At 35.2% G+C, this 20,402-nt stretch overlaps 2 protein-coding genes across 10 annotated transcripts in view; one reads left to right on the top strand and one right to left on the bottom strand.

The window, feature by feature from the left end:
• Positions 1 to 575: 575 nt before the first annotated feature.
• Positions 576 to 18,275, bottom strand: prel (preli-like). The gene is made up of 4 exons (XM_081763821.1): positions 18,118 to 18,275; positions 15,641 to 15,793; positions 2,914 to 3,127; positions 576 to 1,586 (listed from the first exon to the last, which is right to left on the bottom strand). The coding sequence occupies exons 2-4, from the start codon at positions 15,730 to 15,732 to the stop codon at positions 1,245 to 1,247; spliced, it is 648 nt and encodes a 215-aa protein (XP_081619947.1). The 5' UTR covers positions 15,733 to 15,793; positions 18,118 to 18,275; the 3' UTR covers positions 576 to 1,244.
• Positions 18,276 to 18,860: 585 nt separating this feature from the next.
• LOC145689601 (small G protein signaling modulator 3 homolog) overlaps positions 18,861 to 20,402 on the top strand; it is an 83,265-nt gene continuing 81,723 nt past the window's right edge. For 2 of the 9 annotated variants that reach the window (XM_081763782.1, XM_081763815.1), the window contains exon 1: positions 18,903 to 19,037. The gene's annotated coding sequence lies outside the window, so the exon portion shown is untranslated. Of the gene's footprint in view, positions 19,088 to 20,402 lie in introns of all 9 variants that reach the window. The other 7 variants (XM_081763805.1, XM_081763795.1, XM_081763790.1 and 4 more) reach the window with 7 other exon arrangements.

Genomic DNA, 20,402 nt, shown 5'->3' on the forward strand with positions numbered 1-20,402 from the left:
CAAATTTTCCAAATTCCCTGATTTTCCCAAGACTTTTTCAGTAACTTCAAATTCCCTGATTTTTCCAGGTTTTCCAGTTTTTCCAGTCGCGTAGCAGCCCTGTACATGGTTGTTGTTCACTATTTTCACGAACACGAACTATTTTTGGATTTTACAAGGGGTGGTAAGGAACTTATGGCCCACCCTGTATATATATTTCACACATAGCCCTATTTTATGTACAATTGGTTGGCTGACGTTCCTATTCAGCACCGAGGGTATTTAAGACAGGACTTACTGTTTAAAGGAGATCCTATCCACTACTCGTATTTGTAGCCGGTTCAAGTACCCCTACCGGAAATCGAATCCGAGACCATGCGTAAGCCATTTGACCATGAAGAGGTACATAAGTAATTCGTGTAATTTAAATAGTAAAATGTGGAATGCAGCTTGAATATTAACATATTCTCTTAAAGAAAATAATAACAGTCGAAGATAATAGGAGTTCATCCAATGATGGAAAGAAAATAACATTATAATTCATTAATAAAGAAAGATGGGACAAACTGAAGAGCAAAAACGTATGTGTAAAACAATTAAGAATTACTGTATTCTTTATTTTTATTGATATTACAATAACAAGATATACTAAATCACTGAAATGATTTGTATGAAACATACATAGTAATAAATGGCTTTTATTCATCAACGATATTACAAAATAAATTAACGAATTTATGATGTCTGTAATAGAACAGCATCAAAGTCTAAATGGACCTGTACACCTAACAAAATGTTACAACACATTCGTCAAGAAGAAAATAAAGATCGCTGCTAATTCTGGCAAAACTTCTATTGAATCACATGGAATTAACAATTCATTGCAATAATCTTTTTCCTATATCAGTTAACATTCTAAACTCTTTCTGCTACATGTGACAGACAACCACTCTGCAGATTTACATTCGTTCCGTCTACACTGATCAGTGTTCTACATGCTAGTAACTGAATCTAACACAGCACAAACTACTTGATTCTATGAATGTTGAGACAATATTCACATACAAATAACCCCAAAAGATCAATAATCCACCTGCCTTGCATACAAAATGCAATGTAAAATTCATTTAAAAAAAACGAAATGCACATAAAAGCAAGGCCAAATAAAGGAATCATTAGGATCTTATTAATTTTAGGAATTGGCCCTGCGTAAGCAGCTATGAGAATGATTAACAAGGATGAACACTGAAAGCAAGTTGACTAGATCATGACGACTGACACGCTGCATACATGGGCCCAGTCTTTGATTTGGATAAGGCCAGCTCCGTGGCTTTCTTCGCAGTTTCTCTGGCGGCGTCCTTAAGCATTTCCTTCTTATCCACTAGTGCGGGTGCCTGGGAAGGCGCTGACGATGGAAACATATTACTCAGTACGTAGTTAAAGCCAACGATCATCTTGCTACAATTCTTGCGGAACCTTTCGAATCCAAATGCCTGAATTGCTCGGCCGAAGCCAAATACTTGTGAATCAATCCATGCTGTACGTTCGGCAATTGTCCAACTCGAGTTTTCCTGGCTCTCTCTGTACACAACCTTCTCTATTATGCTCTGAAACGAAGCGCAAAAGTGAAAGATGATTCACGAAATACATGGATAGAACTTCACTCGTTCAATTACATATTATCTTTCTACGCAAATGTCTCAGCCTATTCTACAAATTACGCTTTTAGCACTCTGATTGGGAAATATCAAACTGGAAGATAGAATCAGATATGGTTGTTTCCATAGTCCCATCTTAGTAAAAGCGAGTATTAATTCAAGAATGGTCTTACTTCTCATCTTCCTATGTTAGGCTTGTACTTGTAAAAGTAGTCATTCGGTTGCTACCAAAGCATTCATTCCTTTAACTTACGAAAGAAAAGATTTTAACATTTGAAATTGTTGAAACAAATGTCGTGTTATGTGAATAATCGTCCACTGCTACTTATTTGCTTTACTTAATGAACTGTGCTCTTGGGTACATAGTTCATAACTCAAAACCTCATCACGTATCCCCAACTGCTGTGCCTGTTTAGGGCATCACTATACAAGATATTTCAGTTATTTCTGGAACCAATATGAAGTGAAGGGTAAGACTGGTTAATTATAGGAATAAAGATGTAAGTGCTCAAGTGTGAATGTTGTACAAACACAAAGTTTTCAAACACAAAGAATGACTCGTGTCATTTCGGCACACTGAGTGCACAAGGAGTAAGTGATACTTATTCTACAATTTTACAAGCTCTAAAACAGGTTTAAGCAACCAACACGGTTGGACATAAATAAGTAGTTAAGGCAATAGGTTTGTTTGTATAAAAACTCAGAAGTGTTGAACAGAATCATAGAATACTTGGTGCCGATTTTTCTATTTTCAGGTTTTGGAATGATATACTAACGTAATGATAAATAAGATTTCAGCTTGCATCGTACTTGCGCTTGATAATGGTTCCAGAGAGATCTGAAATATCAAATAATATCCTAAACAGGAGCGGCCGTTGGGGATACAAGGTGAGATTTCTGAGTATTTGTTTACGTTTACAATCCTATCCTAACCAAAATAAAGCCTATAATATATTTTCCCTAATCTAGCCTTTCCTGAAGAAACTAATGAATTTACCCAGTGAAAGAGACGAGGTCGATATTACACTTCTTATGATGAATTTAATGAGTAGGTAGGCATCATCATTTACGGCTGAATATATATAGTTTGATGAGATAAATGATGTTTATTAGGATCAACTTTAGAGAGACTTTTAAGTATTATTAAAGAAATTCACACCTATAAAGTGTGCAAAGTGTTGCAAATAATACGATTGAAGCCAAAAAATTGGAAACATACGAGAACAAACTACAATAGAATACAAATAAAATGCGAAACAACAGTCTAGATACTTACCATCACCCGAGTGTAGCCAATATTTCTGGTGTATGTTATTAGTAGTTTTCGTTGAGGATCTACAATAGATTCTTCGACAATTTTCACAGTACGGGAACTCACAAAACACTCTCCCCACTTAGGCACTCTATTAGTTTTCGTTAATAATCGTTTGGAAAATAATTTGTTTCCTCGAACTTCTCGTTGAATTGTGTCTTCGGATAATACATGCTTACTGAAACAGAAAAAAAAGAAAGGGTATAGAATGACGCTTTTAATACAAAGTTCGAATATTTTGGAGGTAATATATATATATATATATATGTGTGTGTGTGTGTATGTATGTATATGTATTAGACACTCTTCTCATTGTGATACAGCAACAAGTTGAAAGACTTACGAAATTCTAAACTATCCAAGTATAAGGATTTGGTTATTGAACGTATGAAACACATTATAATAATATAACAAAACTAACCTGAATAGTGTTCGTTTTTAAGTTATTTCTTAACCGATATTTCTAGTACTTACCTTGGTACTCTTTTTCGGAGATCAGGCTTAAAACTATTCTCTATGCTGGTCTTTATATTTATGTTGTAAGAAACAGTGATGTAAAAAATATATATACAAACTCTTTATATATATATATTGTAATAATTAGTGGAGCAAACCTAAATCCAATCTATTCGACCTAGATATGTCCTTTTAGTACCCCTTAAGTGTATGAATCTAATGTATTATATACAACGATATGAACTTACATAGTGTTGGAAGACATGCAACGTAGATTACAGGACTAGATAAAAAATGGTGAGATTTAGGTTTAGTGTACTAACTATTGTAATATATATATATATATTCACACTACTCTTTGTTACAACATAAATATGTGAAGAGCAGTATAGAGGATAGTCTTAAGCTTTAGTCCCGAAAAAGAGTATTCGTGGGAAGTACTGGAAATAACGGCTAAAAATACATAAAAGCGAACATTATTTAGGTTAGTTGCTACAAGGATTAGATTAATTTTATTACGCAGAAATTAATGTTCTTTAAATTGGTAAATTAATATTACTGAATCTGATGTACGGATTCTGAATAATTACAATATATTCAAGAAAGTATATTACAATCACTATAAACAAATCAAAGCTTTTAGTAACATTTATTTTTGATGCTTTATTGGCCCTCGTGGATAAGATTCGACATCTAATAGAACTGTTAATTTATATTTTCCTCCCATATGCCTAATCTGATTGGTATAATGGTTAATATAACCTTCTGAAGACACAACAATGAACGAATTAATTATCTTCAAACAGTCATTAATTGTGAGGGTTATTTCTAAAAATGAAACACTATAAATTCATAAGATAAATCAAGGTAATGCCTTTACTATTCTTACCAAGAGACACTACTACCAAATATATGATTCGTAATCAAAAAATGGTTGTAGTGCGGACTATGTTGAATACGTAGGAAAAAACAGGGTTTAGCTATACACAAAATATATTTCAACAAGAACATTAACACCGAATATTAAGCTAGATAAGAATTGAAGCTATAGGGTACATGTTCATAATGAAAGTGAAGTTTCTTAAAAATTGATATTGTTTGGTTTATGGCCTAAATTCAAGACTCTACACAATTGTGCTTATATATATATATATATATATATATATATATTCAAAGCTGCATTTAAATTCCGTACCAAAAGAGATCACAGGTTGTAAAAGATTACTACGAAGATGAAACATTGAATTTTGGTGTTGACGAAGTTAAAATGTGATTGTGGTCAAACGTATATCGGTTTTACAAAGATATATATATAGAAGCCAGAATAAAAGAACACAATTAGGGACGCTAAACATAATACTTCAGAGGTATTAGGATCATCTAAGCACTTGTGTGATTCTAAACTTTCCATTAAACACGTAGAAATTTTACAAAGAACTTCAACTGTGGAAAAATCTGTATGTGAACACTAGAACGAAAGATCAAAAATTGAGCTTAGATTAAGAACATTCGAATAAACAATGGGATTACAAAACAAGACAATTCAATTCATGAAAATTGATGATAAATTCTCTTCTCTTTTGCATCCAAAGTTACCATAAAAATAAATATAATAAGAAGCATTTTCTTTTTTCCTTAATTTTCCCTGTCTTCGGAATTTACAGAATTGTGGTCTGTAAATATTTGACGATTTTGGAACAAAATCTAAAAGTAGCGCCATCATAGTATATAGTGAGTAAGTTTGTGGATTTCAGTTACATGGTTTAATATATAACCTCTACTTTTTTCCTTTTTTAATTTGAGTGATGTACAACATTCTTTTGCAATATCAATAAGCTTTGTCTTCCTAACTTAATAAATAAAATATGGTGATTTGTGGATCACCACCTATAAGTTGGCAACCAATAAATTTTTACTATTACACAGAATGGGTGTTAACATGCAACCATCAACATATTATATTCTTCAGTGACAAATAAATACATTCAATGATGAACCTTTGACATTAGTTAACTTAGATTAGGGATATCAGTTTCTTTAGGATATGAGGCGAACATTTTGGACCAGGGAATGGTTAGGACAAAGAAATGGAAATTTTGCCTTAAATAACACATTGAGTGCAACTAAGAAAGCAATTTACAATTTTTCATTTACCCCTACACTATGCCGTAATACAGTTTTTAAACCTTTTTCACTTTTTTAGCACTAACTGTGCAATTTAAAACCTTACGGTATATGTATAAAAAAATTCACTTTATATATAAAGCGAATTATTTTATTGATGTGTCATAGGATTTTAAATTACACACTTGGTGTATATATATATATATATATATATATATAATCTGGGGAGCCGCGGTGGCTCAGTGGTAGAGCGTTCACCTCTGGTGCATGGGGTCCCGGGTTCAAACCCTGCTCCCGCCAAGTGAACTTTGTGGTGGACAAACACCGTGTGCGTGGGTTTTCTCGGGGTTCTCCCGTTTCCTCCCACTTTCTTCATTCCACCATTTCATTCATTACTCATCATCACCGTCTCCTTTAGCCTAACTGGCATAACCATGGGACGTAAAACTCACAATTTCATTTCCTGTCGTATATATATATATATATCAGGCTTCCCAGCAGGATATTGAAAAAATATAGGACAGTTTGGTTTATACAATAGAATAGTATGCTCTGAAGCATACAAAAAACAATAAATATATTGTAAGAAAAGGCTATCCTTCATTCATATGGGCAACTGGAAACAAGATTTAGATTAATACAGAATAAAAGTTTATATAACATTTTACTTTTTAAACTTAGTAGAACTGCTGTATTGTTTTGGAAAAAAGAAACTAATTGAAATAAATGACTTGATATACGAACTAACTGATTTATATTAGTTTTGCTATCTAAATAACTTGGAAAAAAATCACTGGACGAAGCAACGTTTATTATAAAAATTAATAACTGTGTAATGAAATATTCGAATCTAATTAAACATTGAATTATTTGATCAACGTATTTCCACCTAAAATAAATAATGTAACAGCATTTCATTTTTCATAGACCTTCGAATTATATATACACTTCTAAGAACTGTTATACAACATATATTTCAGGACATTTCCACTTCATAAATAATTTCCAGGACATTTCCAGGATTTTCACAATTTTTCTGCTTTCCATGACTTTTTCAGGACGTTTTCATGAAACATTTTTATTTCCAGGTTTTCTAGGACGCGTGGAAACCCTGCATATTATGTACAGCAATATTGCAAGGCGTTGGGATATGTTAATGAATACCAACATACCTGAATGCCCAGCCAATATTGCTGCACACACTGCTGAAAGAAAATGCTAACACAACTTTCGTTATAAGAGACTGGAGCATGGTAAGGTTCCTCAGCTAAGAATAAGCACATAGGAAACAGAAAAGAAGTGGACATAAGAGAATAGGAAAGAGAAAATTAAAAAAAAGAAGAAGAAGAAGTGGGGTTAGTGACTAGTCCCTTTAAAAAAGTGCTATGACTTATTTAGCATATTGCTAATATGTAGCAATTTAAATCATCACTGGAACTGTCCTTGGCTTGTATTTTTTATAATTCAATCACTGAAAAATATAGGAAAACAGGACTATCTTTCAGTTTAATGTTCCACGATTATGCCCTTTAGGCTAAAAGAGAGGAATGATTATGACAAGTGAATGATGATGGAAGAACTGGTGGAATGAAAATGTGCAGGAAATGGGAGTATCTCGAGAAAAACCATGGACATGATGTTATCTACTACAAACTTACTTGGCCAGAAATCGAACCAGGGACCCCACATACAGCGATACGCGCTCTACTACAGAGCCACCGTGGCCCCCGGGACATCGTTTGAAAATAGCTATCGTAACATTTAACATATTGAAATAATTTCGACATCTGCCTTCTACCCTTTTCATCAGTTACACTTCGAAAGATGAACTCACATACTGAAGGACTATCATCCTAATTTATCCTTTCCTAACACTGTCCACTCGGTTTTCAATAGAATAGTCCACGATGCAGTGTAGTCTTAGAAATGAACAAATACGAATGTAAGTTTTTCGACGTCTGTGTTAATCTTTCGAAGTGTGACTAATGAATAGGCCAGGAGTAGATCTCGAAAATATTTCATTGTGTTACACGTTATGAAATAATACAAGATTAGTTATTGTGTTATATTCAAATACTATATTTATATCACAAATAAAAACAGTTTTATCCAGTCTCCTCGATTTCGCAAAGGGAGATCTAAATATCTAGGGAGGAGATCATACGAGGCTTGCCTAAAAAACAACGGGACTGGCAACCCTTTCAGTAGTATACGTTGAGCAATGGGAAGCACATGCGCGAAGAGCAACCTTGAACCTTCGAGGAGAGAAATATATACATGAGTTGTCGCTCCCAGTCGGGTTTGGTCTGGAGCAGCGATTGAAAGAGAGGTGTGCAATCGTGTAGCAGGAAGAATGGCAAATGTGAAAATTGAGCAGCAGATGAACTTGAAATTCCTAGTGAAATTAAAGAAATCACCGTGTGAATGTATGAAACTGTTGCAGTTTGTGTATGGTAATAATACGATGTCACGTATGCGAGTGTTTGAAAGGCACTTAAACACTTCAGCGAGGGACGCGAGAATGTTGATTATGAACGACTGGATCGTCCTGTCACACCAACAACAGACGAAAATAGGGCAAAAGTGACTGACAATGTCCAAAAAGATCACAGGCTCAGCATTCAAATGACAGCAGACATGGTAGCCATCGATAAAGAGTCTGTCCACAAAATTCTCCACAATTTGTACATAAACAAAGTTTTCTCTAAAATGGCACCAAAAAACCTCAACAGGAGCAGGATTTCCGAAAGCACGTATGCAGTGACACAATGCCTCGAATCAGAACTGGACTTTTTAACTAAAATCGTCACTGGTGACTAGACGTGAATCTTTCAGTGTGATCCTGAAACGAAAAAATAATCCATGCACTGAAAAACTCTCATCATCGCGAATGAAAAAGGCACGCAAGAACAAATTGAAAGTGAAGGTCATGGTCATTGTATTCTTTGATATCAATGTCCTGTTCCTGATTAAATGGGTAGCATCAAGTCAGAAAGTAAACAAGCCGTATTATTAGCAGATTGCATGAGAATGCATGAGAAAGAAAAGCCCCTATTGTGGAAGAACAATGAATGGATTGTGAATCACGACGATGCTCCTCCGCATACTGCTTTGGCCGGACTTGGCACCGTGCGATTTTTTTTTTTTAATTACAAGGAAAAAATTGTTCTGAAGAGAACTCAGTTAAAGACTGTGGAAGAAATGAGGCAGAAAACGGCAGTTGTTCTCATAATGGGATACCTGAAGATTTCCACAACTGCTTCCAACAATGGCAATTTCGTATGCAAACTGTATAGAGAGGGGAAGGGAGTATGTTGAAGGAGATCTTTAATTTGTTAAGTTCGTGAGAATAAACCTACTTTTAACAACAGACCAGTTTTTTTTTTTTTTTTTTTAAAGCTAAAACCTCATATTTATTCATTATTTATGTAATTTTTTTTTTCGGGGGGAGGAGGGAATTCTAGAGCTTTGGGGAAGAAAAAAATCTCCCTTCCTAATATATTTGGATACGCACTTCGTAAAAATAATTTTGAAATGAAGCAAGGATTATTGTGCGAATCAAACTACATGAACTCTGGTAATTCTCGGGAGTGTACTTCTTCGTTCCATCTTCTGAAAGGATTGTACAGAACGTGACAGTAACTGACAAGGAAATGGAATCACTGCAGAATTTACGCAAAGAAAAATTCAACGCAGAATCAAATGACCTGAAAATCATCTCCCTCATAAGAAGAAAATAAGCTGTTCAGTGTTAAAATACTTGTAAAAGAACATACACACTCAGTTAAAACCTGACTGCACGTAAGAACTGAACAACATGAAAAATAAGATATGTGTAACCATATACGTGTATATTACATAACAGTAATCAATAACGGTAACGAATGGAAATTAAATCACTGACAGTCTATCTGAAGGAAAAATATGTACCCTCGTTATTGTTATTCACATCTTTAATCTGCATGTCTACGATCTAGAAATATAGCTTCTTGCAACTCCAAACATACAGAACCCACGTTGTAAGCCTGTAACTTTGCGTGTAGAAGTTTATCTCACAATGTTATTCGTCAAATTCAATTGCATTTGCCCCGACTCTCGTATATGAAAGTTTGCTATTCAGATTTAACTTCCCATAATTCAGTCTTGATCTCAAAACACATATCTACAAAATACATCTCGGGCTGATTCCAACTGACCCTGAAAGGATTGTGTGCATTCGTGTAAACCTCCTAAATGGTTCTGAATTTTACTAACTTTTGTTTCTACATGTTCTACACGATGGCATGTTTCTTCAGTTTGTTGTCTAACTTTGACGCTGGTCTGTGTGGCGAGTTCGATTGCCTGTTTAGTACTGACTTCAACAAGTTTGTTATAAATCTTAAGTGTTATGCCATCATATTTTTGTTCAAGGATTTCGTTCCTACGTTTACTTCTACAGTCCTAATACTTTGTTCTAATCTTTGGTTATTTTCGCGGCATTATTTTCGTACGGCATCTAGTTTATGACCTAATTCACTCTTTAGTCCCACAAAATTCTCTTTATTCTCATCCACTTTTTGTTCTAACCTAGCAAGATTCTCTTCATTTTTATCTGTTTTTTGTTCTAATCTCGCAAAATTCTCTTTAAGACGAGCAAAATTCTCTTTATTCTCAGCACGGTTCTGTTGAAAAAGTAATCTATCCTGTTAAGCAAATCTACCTCCTCATATGCCATCTTTAACAAAATAGAATAAACTATCACAAAAACATATGATTAGAAAACTTTTTTTTTTTTTTTTTTTCTTCAAATTCCTGGTTCTAAGCTGAAAAAGAAATGATGTATTAGAATATTGATCTTATAAGTATTCGAGCACCATCGGTCTCGACTCGGGTCGCTAGTTCGGGTGCCATTTATTTATATAACCGTTTTCCGGGGTCTGTCCTCCGTTGTCCTGCCAATGAGTATTTAGACCAGGACTTACCTGGGTAAGACATTGAAAGACATCTCCAAAAAGGGATTACAAAATCGTTCCAAAATTGCCCGCCGGTCTCAATAACAAGATGAGCATTAGGTACCGAGAGGTTCGGATGTCTCGCCTCGAAATCCTCACTGACAATCCAGACGGTCATTCAGACCACAACGCACACGAAAATTATTTATACATACAACAAAAGCACACTGGATTAAACGACACTATGCTTATTTATTAAAACACTATTTTAAAAAATGACGTAGTAGAAAAACAATCACAACACTCAACACTGAATATATATAATTATTTTCACTAATAAAATCACACTTTGCTTTTTCACTACACTATAGCCCTTTATCACTTTCATAAATTAGAATGGAAGATTATAATTGGGATTTCACTATAGATGCTTTTCTCACACCGTTAATGCATATGGGGGAGTAAAATCGGGATGATTCCACGAAGTAGTATGGTTGCTGCTTCAGAAAATCCTTAGAGGTCGACGTTAGTCTTCATCATAAGTATGTAGTCACCAAAATGGAATGATAATGTGGGAGGGCGCGTTTATAACTAAGACGCACTAGGTATGTGAACCTGGGATTTCACTGATTGGGGCTAGCCATAACTAGATCCTTGACTGGCTAATAACGTATGCTCCTTAGCACAACATTATGCTTGATGCCCGATGCAACGTACGTGGTTGCTGCTCACAGTTACGGAGTAAGACTCCTCGAACTCAGAGGTTCGAGATACGAGCTGCACTGATCGCCTGATCAATGTTGGCAGTTCATTCTCAAGAGCACTCAGATTAAATCACCTGTATGTACACTCATGTCCAAAATTATTGTCGCATGTCTATAAATATGTTGTTGTGGAATATAATTTGATAACGAATTCGCCCGGTATTTCTTATAATGTTTGTAGGTGCATAATCGGCAAAGACACGTATGTGGCAAACTTTATGTTAAAAGAACAGTAAATAAGAACAATAAAACGAAAATAAAACTTTCTTGTCCATTTAGCAACATTTTCTTTTACGTATTCTAATTTTCGTATTTATAATTCTTTTCCTATGAAATTTACCACAAGTATACATTTCCCGATTACACACATAGTATCAGTTTTAGAAGTATCCTACAAAATCATTATCAAATTACCGTATTTACTCGCGTAATTTTCGCACTTTTTTAGACGAAAGAAGTTTTTTTGAAACAAGGGTGCGTAAATTATGCGGAAAAAAAATTAACCACATCAGTGAAGAACATCTAATTTTTTCCCCAGTCAAAATAACACGAAAATACCGGTACACATTTTCTACAACAAACAATTGACAACAAACAACTAATTCTAAATTTGTAGAAAAATAGCATTAAAAAATTGATTAAGAAGTTTCTTACCTTAGAAATCACTCAAATCCTCGCGTGCGCAAATTACGCGAGGAAAATAAAATATACAGAAAATGCCCTTCAAAATTGGGATGCGAAAATTATGCGCGTATTTACGGTATATTCTTACAAGAAAACTGTTATAGATATGCGACAATCATTTTGGACATGAGTGTACATACAAACAGAATATAAAAAGAATTAACGTTAATTTTAGTCCACTGGTCACGACGTACATGACATTGCGATAACTTGATTGTGGGAACATTTACATAACGAACTGGCAAAACGATGTGGCTGGCGTAGTTCTGTCGCTCCTACACTTGGTGTGCTCTGAGTCACAGTATTTCCATAAATGATTGGAGAATACACTTAATTCAGTTCCAAATAACCACAGAACACAGCTTTTGCATATTAATATGTAAGGAAGAAACAGTGAGAAGCTTTGTCGCTCACTAAAATATTCTCACCACAAAGCAACGTTTTAGATATGTGATCAAAAGTATCCGGACACCAAGCTGAAAATGACTTACAAGTTCGTGGCGCCCTCCATCGGTAGTGCTGGAATTCAATATGGTGTTGGCGCACCCTTAGCCTTGATGACAGCTTCCACTCGCAGACATACTTTCAATCAGGTGCAGGAAGGTTTCTTGGGGAATGGCAGCCCATTCTTCACGGAGTGCTGAAGCAAGGAGAAGTATCGATGTAGGTCGGTGAGGCCTGGCACAAAGTCAGCGTTCCAAAACATCCCAAAGGTGTTCTATAGGATTCAAGTCAGGACTCTGTGCAAACCAGTCCATTACAGGGATGTTATGGTCGTGTAACCATTCCGCCACTGGCCGTGCAGTATGAACAGGTGCTCGATCGTGTTGAAAGATGCTTAAAATATCAATGTAGGCCTGCGCTGTGAGAGTGCTACGCAAAACAACAACGGGTGCAAGCTCTCCACCAAGAAAAACACGTCCACACCATAACACCATCACCTCCGAATTTTACTGTTGGCACTACACACGCTGACAGATGACGTTCACCGGGCATTCGCCATACCCACACCCTGTCATCGGATCGCCACACTGTGTACCGTGATTCGTCACTCCACACAACGTTTTAACACTGTTCAATCGTCCAATGTTTACGCTCCTTACACCAAGCGAGGCGTCGTTTGGCATTTACCTACGTGATGTGTGGCTTATGAGCAGCCGCTCGACCATGAAATCTAAGTTTTCTCACCTCATGCCTAATTGTCATAGTACTTGGGAGTGGATCCTGATGCAATTTGGAATTCCTGTGTGATGGGCTGGATAGATGTCTGCCTATTACACTTTACGATGCTCTTCAACTGTCGGCAGTCTGTCAGTCAACAGACGAGTTCGGCCTGTATGCTTTTGTGCTGTACGTATCCTTTCACGTTTCCACTTCATTATCACATCAAACACAGTGGACCTAGGGATGTTTAGAAGTGTGGAAATCTCGCGTACAGACTTCTGACACAAGTGACACCCAATCATCTGACCATGTTCGAAGTCCGTGAGTTCCGCGGAGCGCCCCATTCTGCTTTCTCATGATGTCTAATGACTACTGAGGTCGCTAATAACGAGTACCTGGCAGTAGGTGGCAGCACAATGCACCTAATATGAAAACGTATGCTTTTGTGGGTGTCCGGATACTTTTGATCATGTAGTGTGTGTATATGAGTGAACGATAAGGGATTTAGTTGTCCTGTTGCGTGGGAAAGAACCAATTCCCACCGAAGAAAGAAATTATTTGCGTCGCAGAATAAAGTATAAGTCGAAAAATAATTACTGTCTTTACGAAATATACAGAGCGTCCATAAAAAATACTTCTATAACCTAGTGACGGTTATACCATTGTCCCATGTCGCTTTGCCTTATACATAATATATCAATTATAAATGGGGGTAGACATCTGTACGGCACAGCGACATGCAACAAAGGCAAAACCGTGAATATTTTCTGATCTTGTTTCGTGCTTTTCAGTTCTTCATTTACTAGTCAAATTTTTGTTTGTTTTAACTTTTATTTTATTATAACCTTTGAGATATATTTTTATTATAACTGCCTTTCCCCACAGAGCACTTGCTTGGTAGCTCCAAAAGAACAAGAAAAGGAGAATGCGGAAACTCAGTCATTTTCCAGTTCACTCTTAAATTACAAATTTAGTATGCAGATATCATTCAATACAATTCAAAATGAAAGTCCAATCCAAGCTAATGTTGGAAGCTACGCAGGCAGTAGATAAATTTTGTCAATTTCTATCAATATATTTAAGCAACCTTGGCCTCTTTATAAAACAACACGCATTCAGGCAAGCAGAAATAACAACTTTGTTTCGTTTTATATGTTTAGGCTTAACATCCTTATGTAATACCGAGGTTATCAAGAACAATTTCGCTTAAAGTGACATCCGAACCGTCACTTGGTTTACAGTTGAAAGAAGGGTTGTGATTCGACCGAGAATTGAACATAGGACGCATTGATTAAAAGGTGAAAAGGAGATAAAACTAATGCACATGATTCGGTATATGGAAACGTTACCATGCAGTTCACACGATTTAAAACATTTGTCGTTAAAAAAAAAAAAAAAAAAAAAAAAAAAAAAAAAAAAAAAAAGTTTGTTGTTAAAAAAATGGTTTAAACCAGCCAACCCTGTTACGCAAAGATGTTCATCATTTGAACGTCACTTTTCAAACTAGAAATTAGCTTACATCTTTTTCACTTTCATCAATGGCATAAACAGTTGTATTAAACGACAAATTACAGCATTATCTAGCACAGCGTTTCCCAACCGGTGTGCCGCGAGGAAATCGAAACAAAATTATTAATTCTATAGCAACCAAATTGGAAGACATAGGAAAAAATGTATATTTTTGTATTTCACATTAGTATGAATTTCTACCATGGAAAAATTACTGCAATTGTAATATATTATTCTACATCTATTACTGTGTAGCAGACAGTATTTCGGCTCGTATATGTTTCCACGTTGAGCTGCTATGTTACGCTCCAATTGAGAGTCATACTAACAACGAGAAATGGACGCACTTGTACTGTACGCGTCAAGTAAACGTTCGTAGAACACTCATTCGCACGTGAATGACATAACAACACTTTGTTGTTCAACAGCTGTGTTTTGACTTCGACGCATCGCAAGCTGTGTGATTGCAATAAATATGCACCGGTTTTGGTCAAAATGGCAAAATCAAAAGTACAAGACATTTGTTTTTTTGTTCGTTATTTAGTGATCTTCATTCTTAGTGAAAGGTTGGATACAGTTTGCGAACAAGAAAGCGTATTTTTAAAAATTTGAGTCCTATATTTCATTGCAATTATTTTCTATTTTAAAATTAGAATAAAAAATAAGCATAATGAATTAGCATAGGGGAAAAGCAGTGATCGAGCTTTCATCTCTGTGAGAAGGAGATCAGTAATCACAGAAAAAAATTACCATGGTATTTTATATTTGCAAATAATAATAATATCTATGAGTGTGTCGCAAGAATTCAAGTTATACCCGTAGTGTGCGGCAAGTTGAAAAAGTTTGGGAAACGCTAATCTAGCAATTTACCCTACAGATTACTTTTACTTATTTATCCATTACATATTTGACGAACATTGTATATTACTGAAATGAATGACCAGTTAATGATACTAATACAACTACAAATAATGTCTGCTATTAGTGTATAAAAATAAATAAAACTTCTAATAAACTACATAGTCTAATTTAACACTAAGGAAAACTGATGCCTCTTACCTTTCAGGATTAGGGTATCTCACCCAGAAACCCTGCGCGACTTGGTCCCATGTGAATGGAAAGATGTGTGTATTCTCAAAGAACTTTACCATTACGAAGGGTAAGGTGAAAGAGTCAAGCGATTTGGACAGATTTCCGTGCAAACAGAATGTGCTACAAAGAGAAACAAAGTATTTGTCGTATTTTTTACATGGAGAAACTTACAGACTAATGAAAATGCTTTTATTAATCACAAAATTTAGATTCCTTCAATGCAACAGATGTTCATAATTTTAATTAAACGGAAACTGAATACGAAGAGAAACGATAGGTCTATGACTAAAATAGGCTAATTGAATTAAAAGTTTTATAACGTGATGGTCGTTGACGGATGCATAATAAGTATTAATGTTCTAGTACACACTTCTATATAAACAAGCTCCTTTTACTTTAATACTATTATTACTAATAATAATATTGTGCACAGCATGGGAGTTTTCCGTGTGCAGAGATCAGCGCGAAAAGAAATGGTACAAATCTTGGCTCGGTTGCCCACATAGACGCAAATAAATTAAAAGTACTAAATGTGTACCAGAGATCAGTTTGGCGACATGATTATTGCTACATGACATATCCCTCCCTGTGCATTGTAGTGCTTTATTAAAGCAATACAATGTGCGGTACTTAAAAACTCATTTCTTTACTCAGGAAATTCACTCTTAGTACATTAAAGTGTTTATTAAGAAATGAGTCACATTACTGGGAGCTTATTAGTTAGTTATAGTTATAGATACGCGTTCAAAGGTATGCCATTTAAACGACTGTACAAAAACATGAACCAACTTGGGCTAGCTAGCTCTTAAAAGCAAGAATTGTATCTAGTAATCAAATCAGGGCAGGAGCACAGTTGAGGGATCCGCTCGGATCGAGTCTGTAAGGAGCAGGCATATCAGAGATGGTGAATATACGCGTGAATAAAAACAATGGAAAAAACACTGTGTTGCTACGCTTTACGTGACGCACACCTTTGGGAGATCTTCATCGTTAGAGATTAACTCTACTTTTGATCGGAGAATGAGGTACAATTATTTTCATGTGTGTTTCTATAGTTTTTTTTTTTTTTTTTTTTTTTTTTAACCTCTAAATTTTAAACCAGAAATGGGAACAGGTTGAAACTTGGTCAGGAAGGCTGTTCGTCGAGCTGAATATCCGCAATATTAAATTCAAGATGGTGGCGATACGACCACTTCCGATATTCATCCCAAAATCTTTTGGAATATCAAGAGTGTTTTCCCGTAGTGGACTAACTTCAACAACGACCACGCAGAAAAAACGTCACGGAAGGCTCTCCAAAGGTGTCATCATAGCACATGACAATTCCTCTTTGTACATCATAGGTGAAACAACAGCGAAATTGGCATTCTTAGGCTTTACAGTTACCCATCCTATTTGTCTCACCTGCTACCCTTTTTCTACCACTTGTTTCCCATTCTTAAGAAACACCTAGGGTAAACTTTATAAGACACGCTCCAGCTGCGCATCGATAACTAAGGCTTTTTTAAAAAGTATAGTAGAGTAGGGTAGGGGTTAGGAACGGGTTAGCTTAAGGTTAAGTAAGTTTTAATTCCTTTTCTTAAAATTATTAGTGTGTAATTTCTCGTATACCTGCTGGAGCGGGCGTTGTCAAGTTAACCCACCACCTAAATTGACAATATTTGGTGTTCAGGAAGAAATTAATGTTACAAGTGAGTTGGTATACAGGCACTTAGAAAAATATTTGCATGAACTTTAGATGTTGCAGGATATGTCGGAAGTGCATTGACTTACAGCGGGAAAATATGAGTATTTGGGTGTCATGTACTATCACTCCCAAATCCGAGTATTTTCAGCTTTTTAGCTCAATCTTTATCAGCACCCCTTTCATATAATTAGCAATCATATGCTCAACTGAAGTTACATTTACAGGCACTACATTTAAATAGGGTCTATAGCGATGCTTAATAAAATATTTACCTTAGTGCGGTAACGCTACGAATTATGTAGAAGTACATTACGTATCACGGTGAATATATATTACACTAATATATAAGTACGTAAAGGAAACCTAATACGTTAACATTTTAGGTCTAAAGTAAACTTGCACGCTACTAACGAAATTTATTAATTTGAATTATGTTCAAATACAAAATAATTCAATTTTAGCAATTCATGGCCATTACCTTGGAGTTAGCGTTTGGCCTTCGCACTTCCGCTTTTAAAGTTTTAAAAAGTTTTTTCAGTTATTGCTATACTAATCTTTATACAACAGCTTATATTTCAAGTTAAGATTAAAAATGCAATATAAATAAATCCACAAAACAAATTACGTAACGTAAGATAAACAAAAGCTATTCCGACAGGATTATATTTAGCATTGAAACACATGGTACGCGAAAAAGGACAAAAATTGCACTTGATTAGAAAGTTTGATCTTGTTGAGATTTTTATAGAATTCTTACCAATTAATTTATCTTCATTCTAATTTAACAGAATGTTAGGAAGATGATATATGCATGCAGAAATCCAATCTTATTCACAATCACTCATCCTCACTTACGACCACCATCGGGAACGTATGTACACCGTTGTACACAGTGTACTACGAGATACGCATCTCTGAACCAAAAGGAACAACATGGACATACATTGTAACAATTCATCCACGCATCAAAGCTACGCAAAATGTACGTTTCAGTTCGCGATAAGTGGTATAGCAGCTGCAATTGTTTGTTCCAGCTTATGCATTGCCTGGCAGTACGCACAATTTTGCGAAGACTAGTACGGAAAATGGCTCTTATTCCTAGATATTTTAAGGGAATCGAGACTAAGGATATGAATTTTAAGTCATAAACGAATGAAGTGTCTTGTCAAATTATATTTGTAGCAGGAAAATTGATTTTTAAGTTGGCAGAAAACAACAAACTGATGATTTCTTTTTATTCGGTTTCAGGTCGAATGTTCAATTTAATGGATTAGTTTTATAGGATATCTGTGTGAGGATAATTAGACCCTTAATTCGTACCAACATTCATAAGAATTGTGGAGCGCAACGCAACTCAAAACGAAAAAAATATATTATAACTGATATGCCTATTATCGCAAACTAAAACACATTAATTGATTGTGGACATTGTGCTTGAGTTTACGGAGTCCTCAACTCATTATTAGTGTTTATAAAAATTTTCAAAAGGTATTAGAGAAGGAGCTAGCAACACTGTATTCTGTAAAAGGACTGTCGTTGCATCTGTCAAGGTGTCTGCAATGTAAATTTGGTGTTCGTAGTGTTGTCAAAGTATTGGATTGAATGTATTTTATTCAGTTATTTGTTGTGTTTCGTAAAAGTAGTTTAGAAATTGTGGTTTTAACCAATAATGTTAATGTGGGTAAATCATACACTTTACTATATTAAGGACGTTCTAATATATTAAGGTTGTTGCTTGTGACGTTTCTCATTTGTAGTTTGGTTAATATGAATCAAAACATATTGCACTAACAGACATTTCGATCTTACAGTACTATTCTTTGTTGGTTTTATATATGGTTACACGAACATGAGTAAATTCTTAATATGTTTGTATTCTCTATTGAATTACACACCAATAATAATAAAAGATCCTTGCACTTGAAACTGGAATAAGGGGGTGTATTGAGCCATTATTTATCTGAGCGATCTGGCTAATTTCAATTGGATAATCTTTCGCAGATGGCGGTCCAAGATTAGACCCATACGAACTTGTTCTAAACGTATTTTGTTGTTATGTCGTTTATTTTTATTTTAATATACTTTATCCAGAATTACTCCTCTTCCATTTCTGTCATTCACTGTTAACTGTTAATCACAAATCTTTTCTATTTTCATGCTTTCTTCGTTCTTAATAAGATACATATTCGTCTGTATTTTATTACTGCGCAGTATTTGTACCTTCCAACTTTTTTTTTTTTTTTTTTTTTTTTAAGTGTTGCAAATTATGCGTTATTCAGAAATGGAAACAATAATCGAGCCATTCCATGTGAAATCAACCAAATTTTCAGGAAAAAAAAAATCCTCGTCGTCTCAGAATTTGATGAAACTTGGTGTACAGATGAGAGATGATCATGCAACAAATTTGAATTCTGTACCTCCTTTAGTTTCAAGTAAAGAGTGGTAAAAGATGGACAAATTTGATTTTTTTTTTTTTTAGAAACTTCTTAGCTTCAATTGGTCATAACTCCCGTAAATATTAAGCTAGAGAGAAAAATAATAAACTATTTTGAAGAGGAAAGAAAAGCTACAAGATATGTCAGGAACAGTTATTTAAAAGTCAGATATTATTCGGAAAATCCCGGGAACATTTTGGATCAGTGATATCTCAGAAAGTGCCCATTTGATTTCCTTGAAATTGGGTATTAAGGTAGCCCCATATGTCCGGCATAAGTTTGCCGAATGTCAACTTGGCCCAAGAATGGGCCTGGAGTCTACAGTGATTTTCGTGTGTCCATGTCGGGAAAGAAACCTGGGATGCCAATGTTGCAACTTGCCAATTTGTCAATACTGGTGATGTAAGGTTGGGTACAGTACTGTTTTTCAAAGAGCTGTCCTGCGTGTTGCGAAGATGTCTAGAAAATCGAGAAATGTCCTTCTTTTTGAAATATCTTGTGAAATGTTGTGAGTTAACTTCTTTGCAATATCTTAATGTTTCATTCTTTATTCACAACATTTTGAATCACAGGCATTCTTTTCCTGATTGATGAACCGCCGTGTTCT

Source organism: Thermobia domestica, chromosome 1 (genome assembly GCF_964235325.1).
Source record: "Thermobia domestica chromosome 1, izTheDome1.hap1.1, whole genome shotgun sequence".
Lineage (NCBI taxonomy): Eukaryota > Metazoa > Arthropoda > Insecta > Zygentoma > Lepismatidae > Thermobia > Thermobia domestica.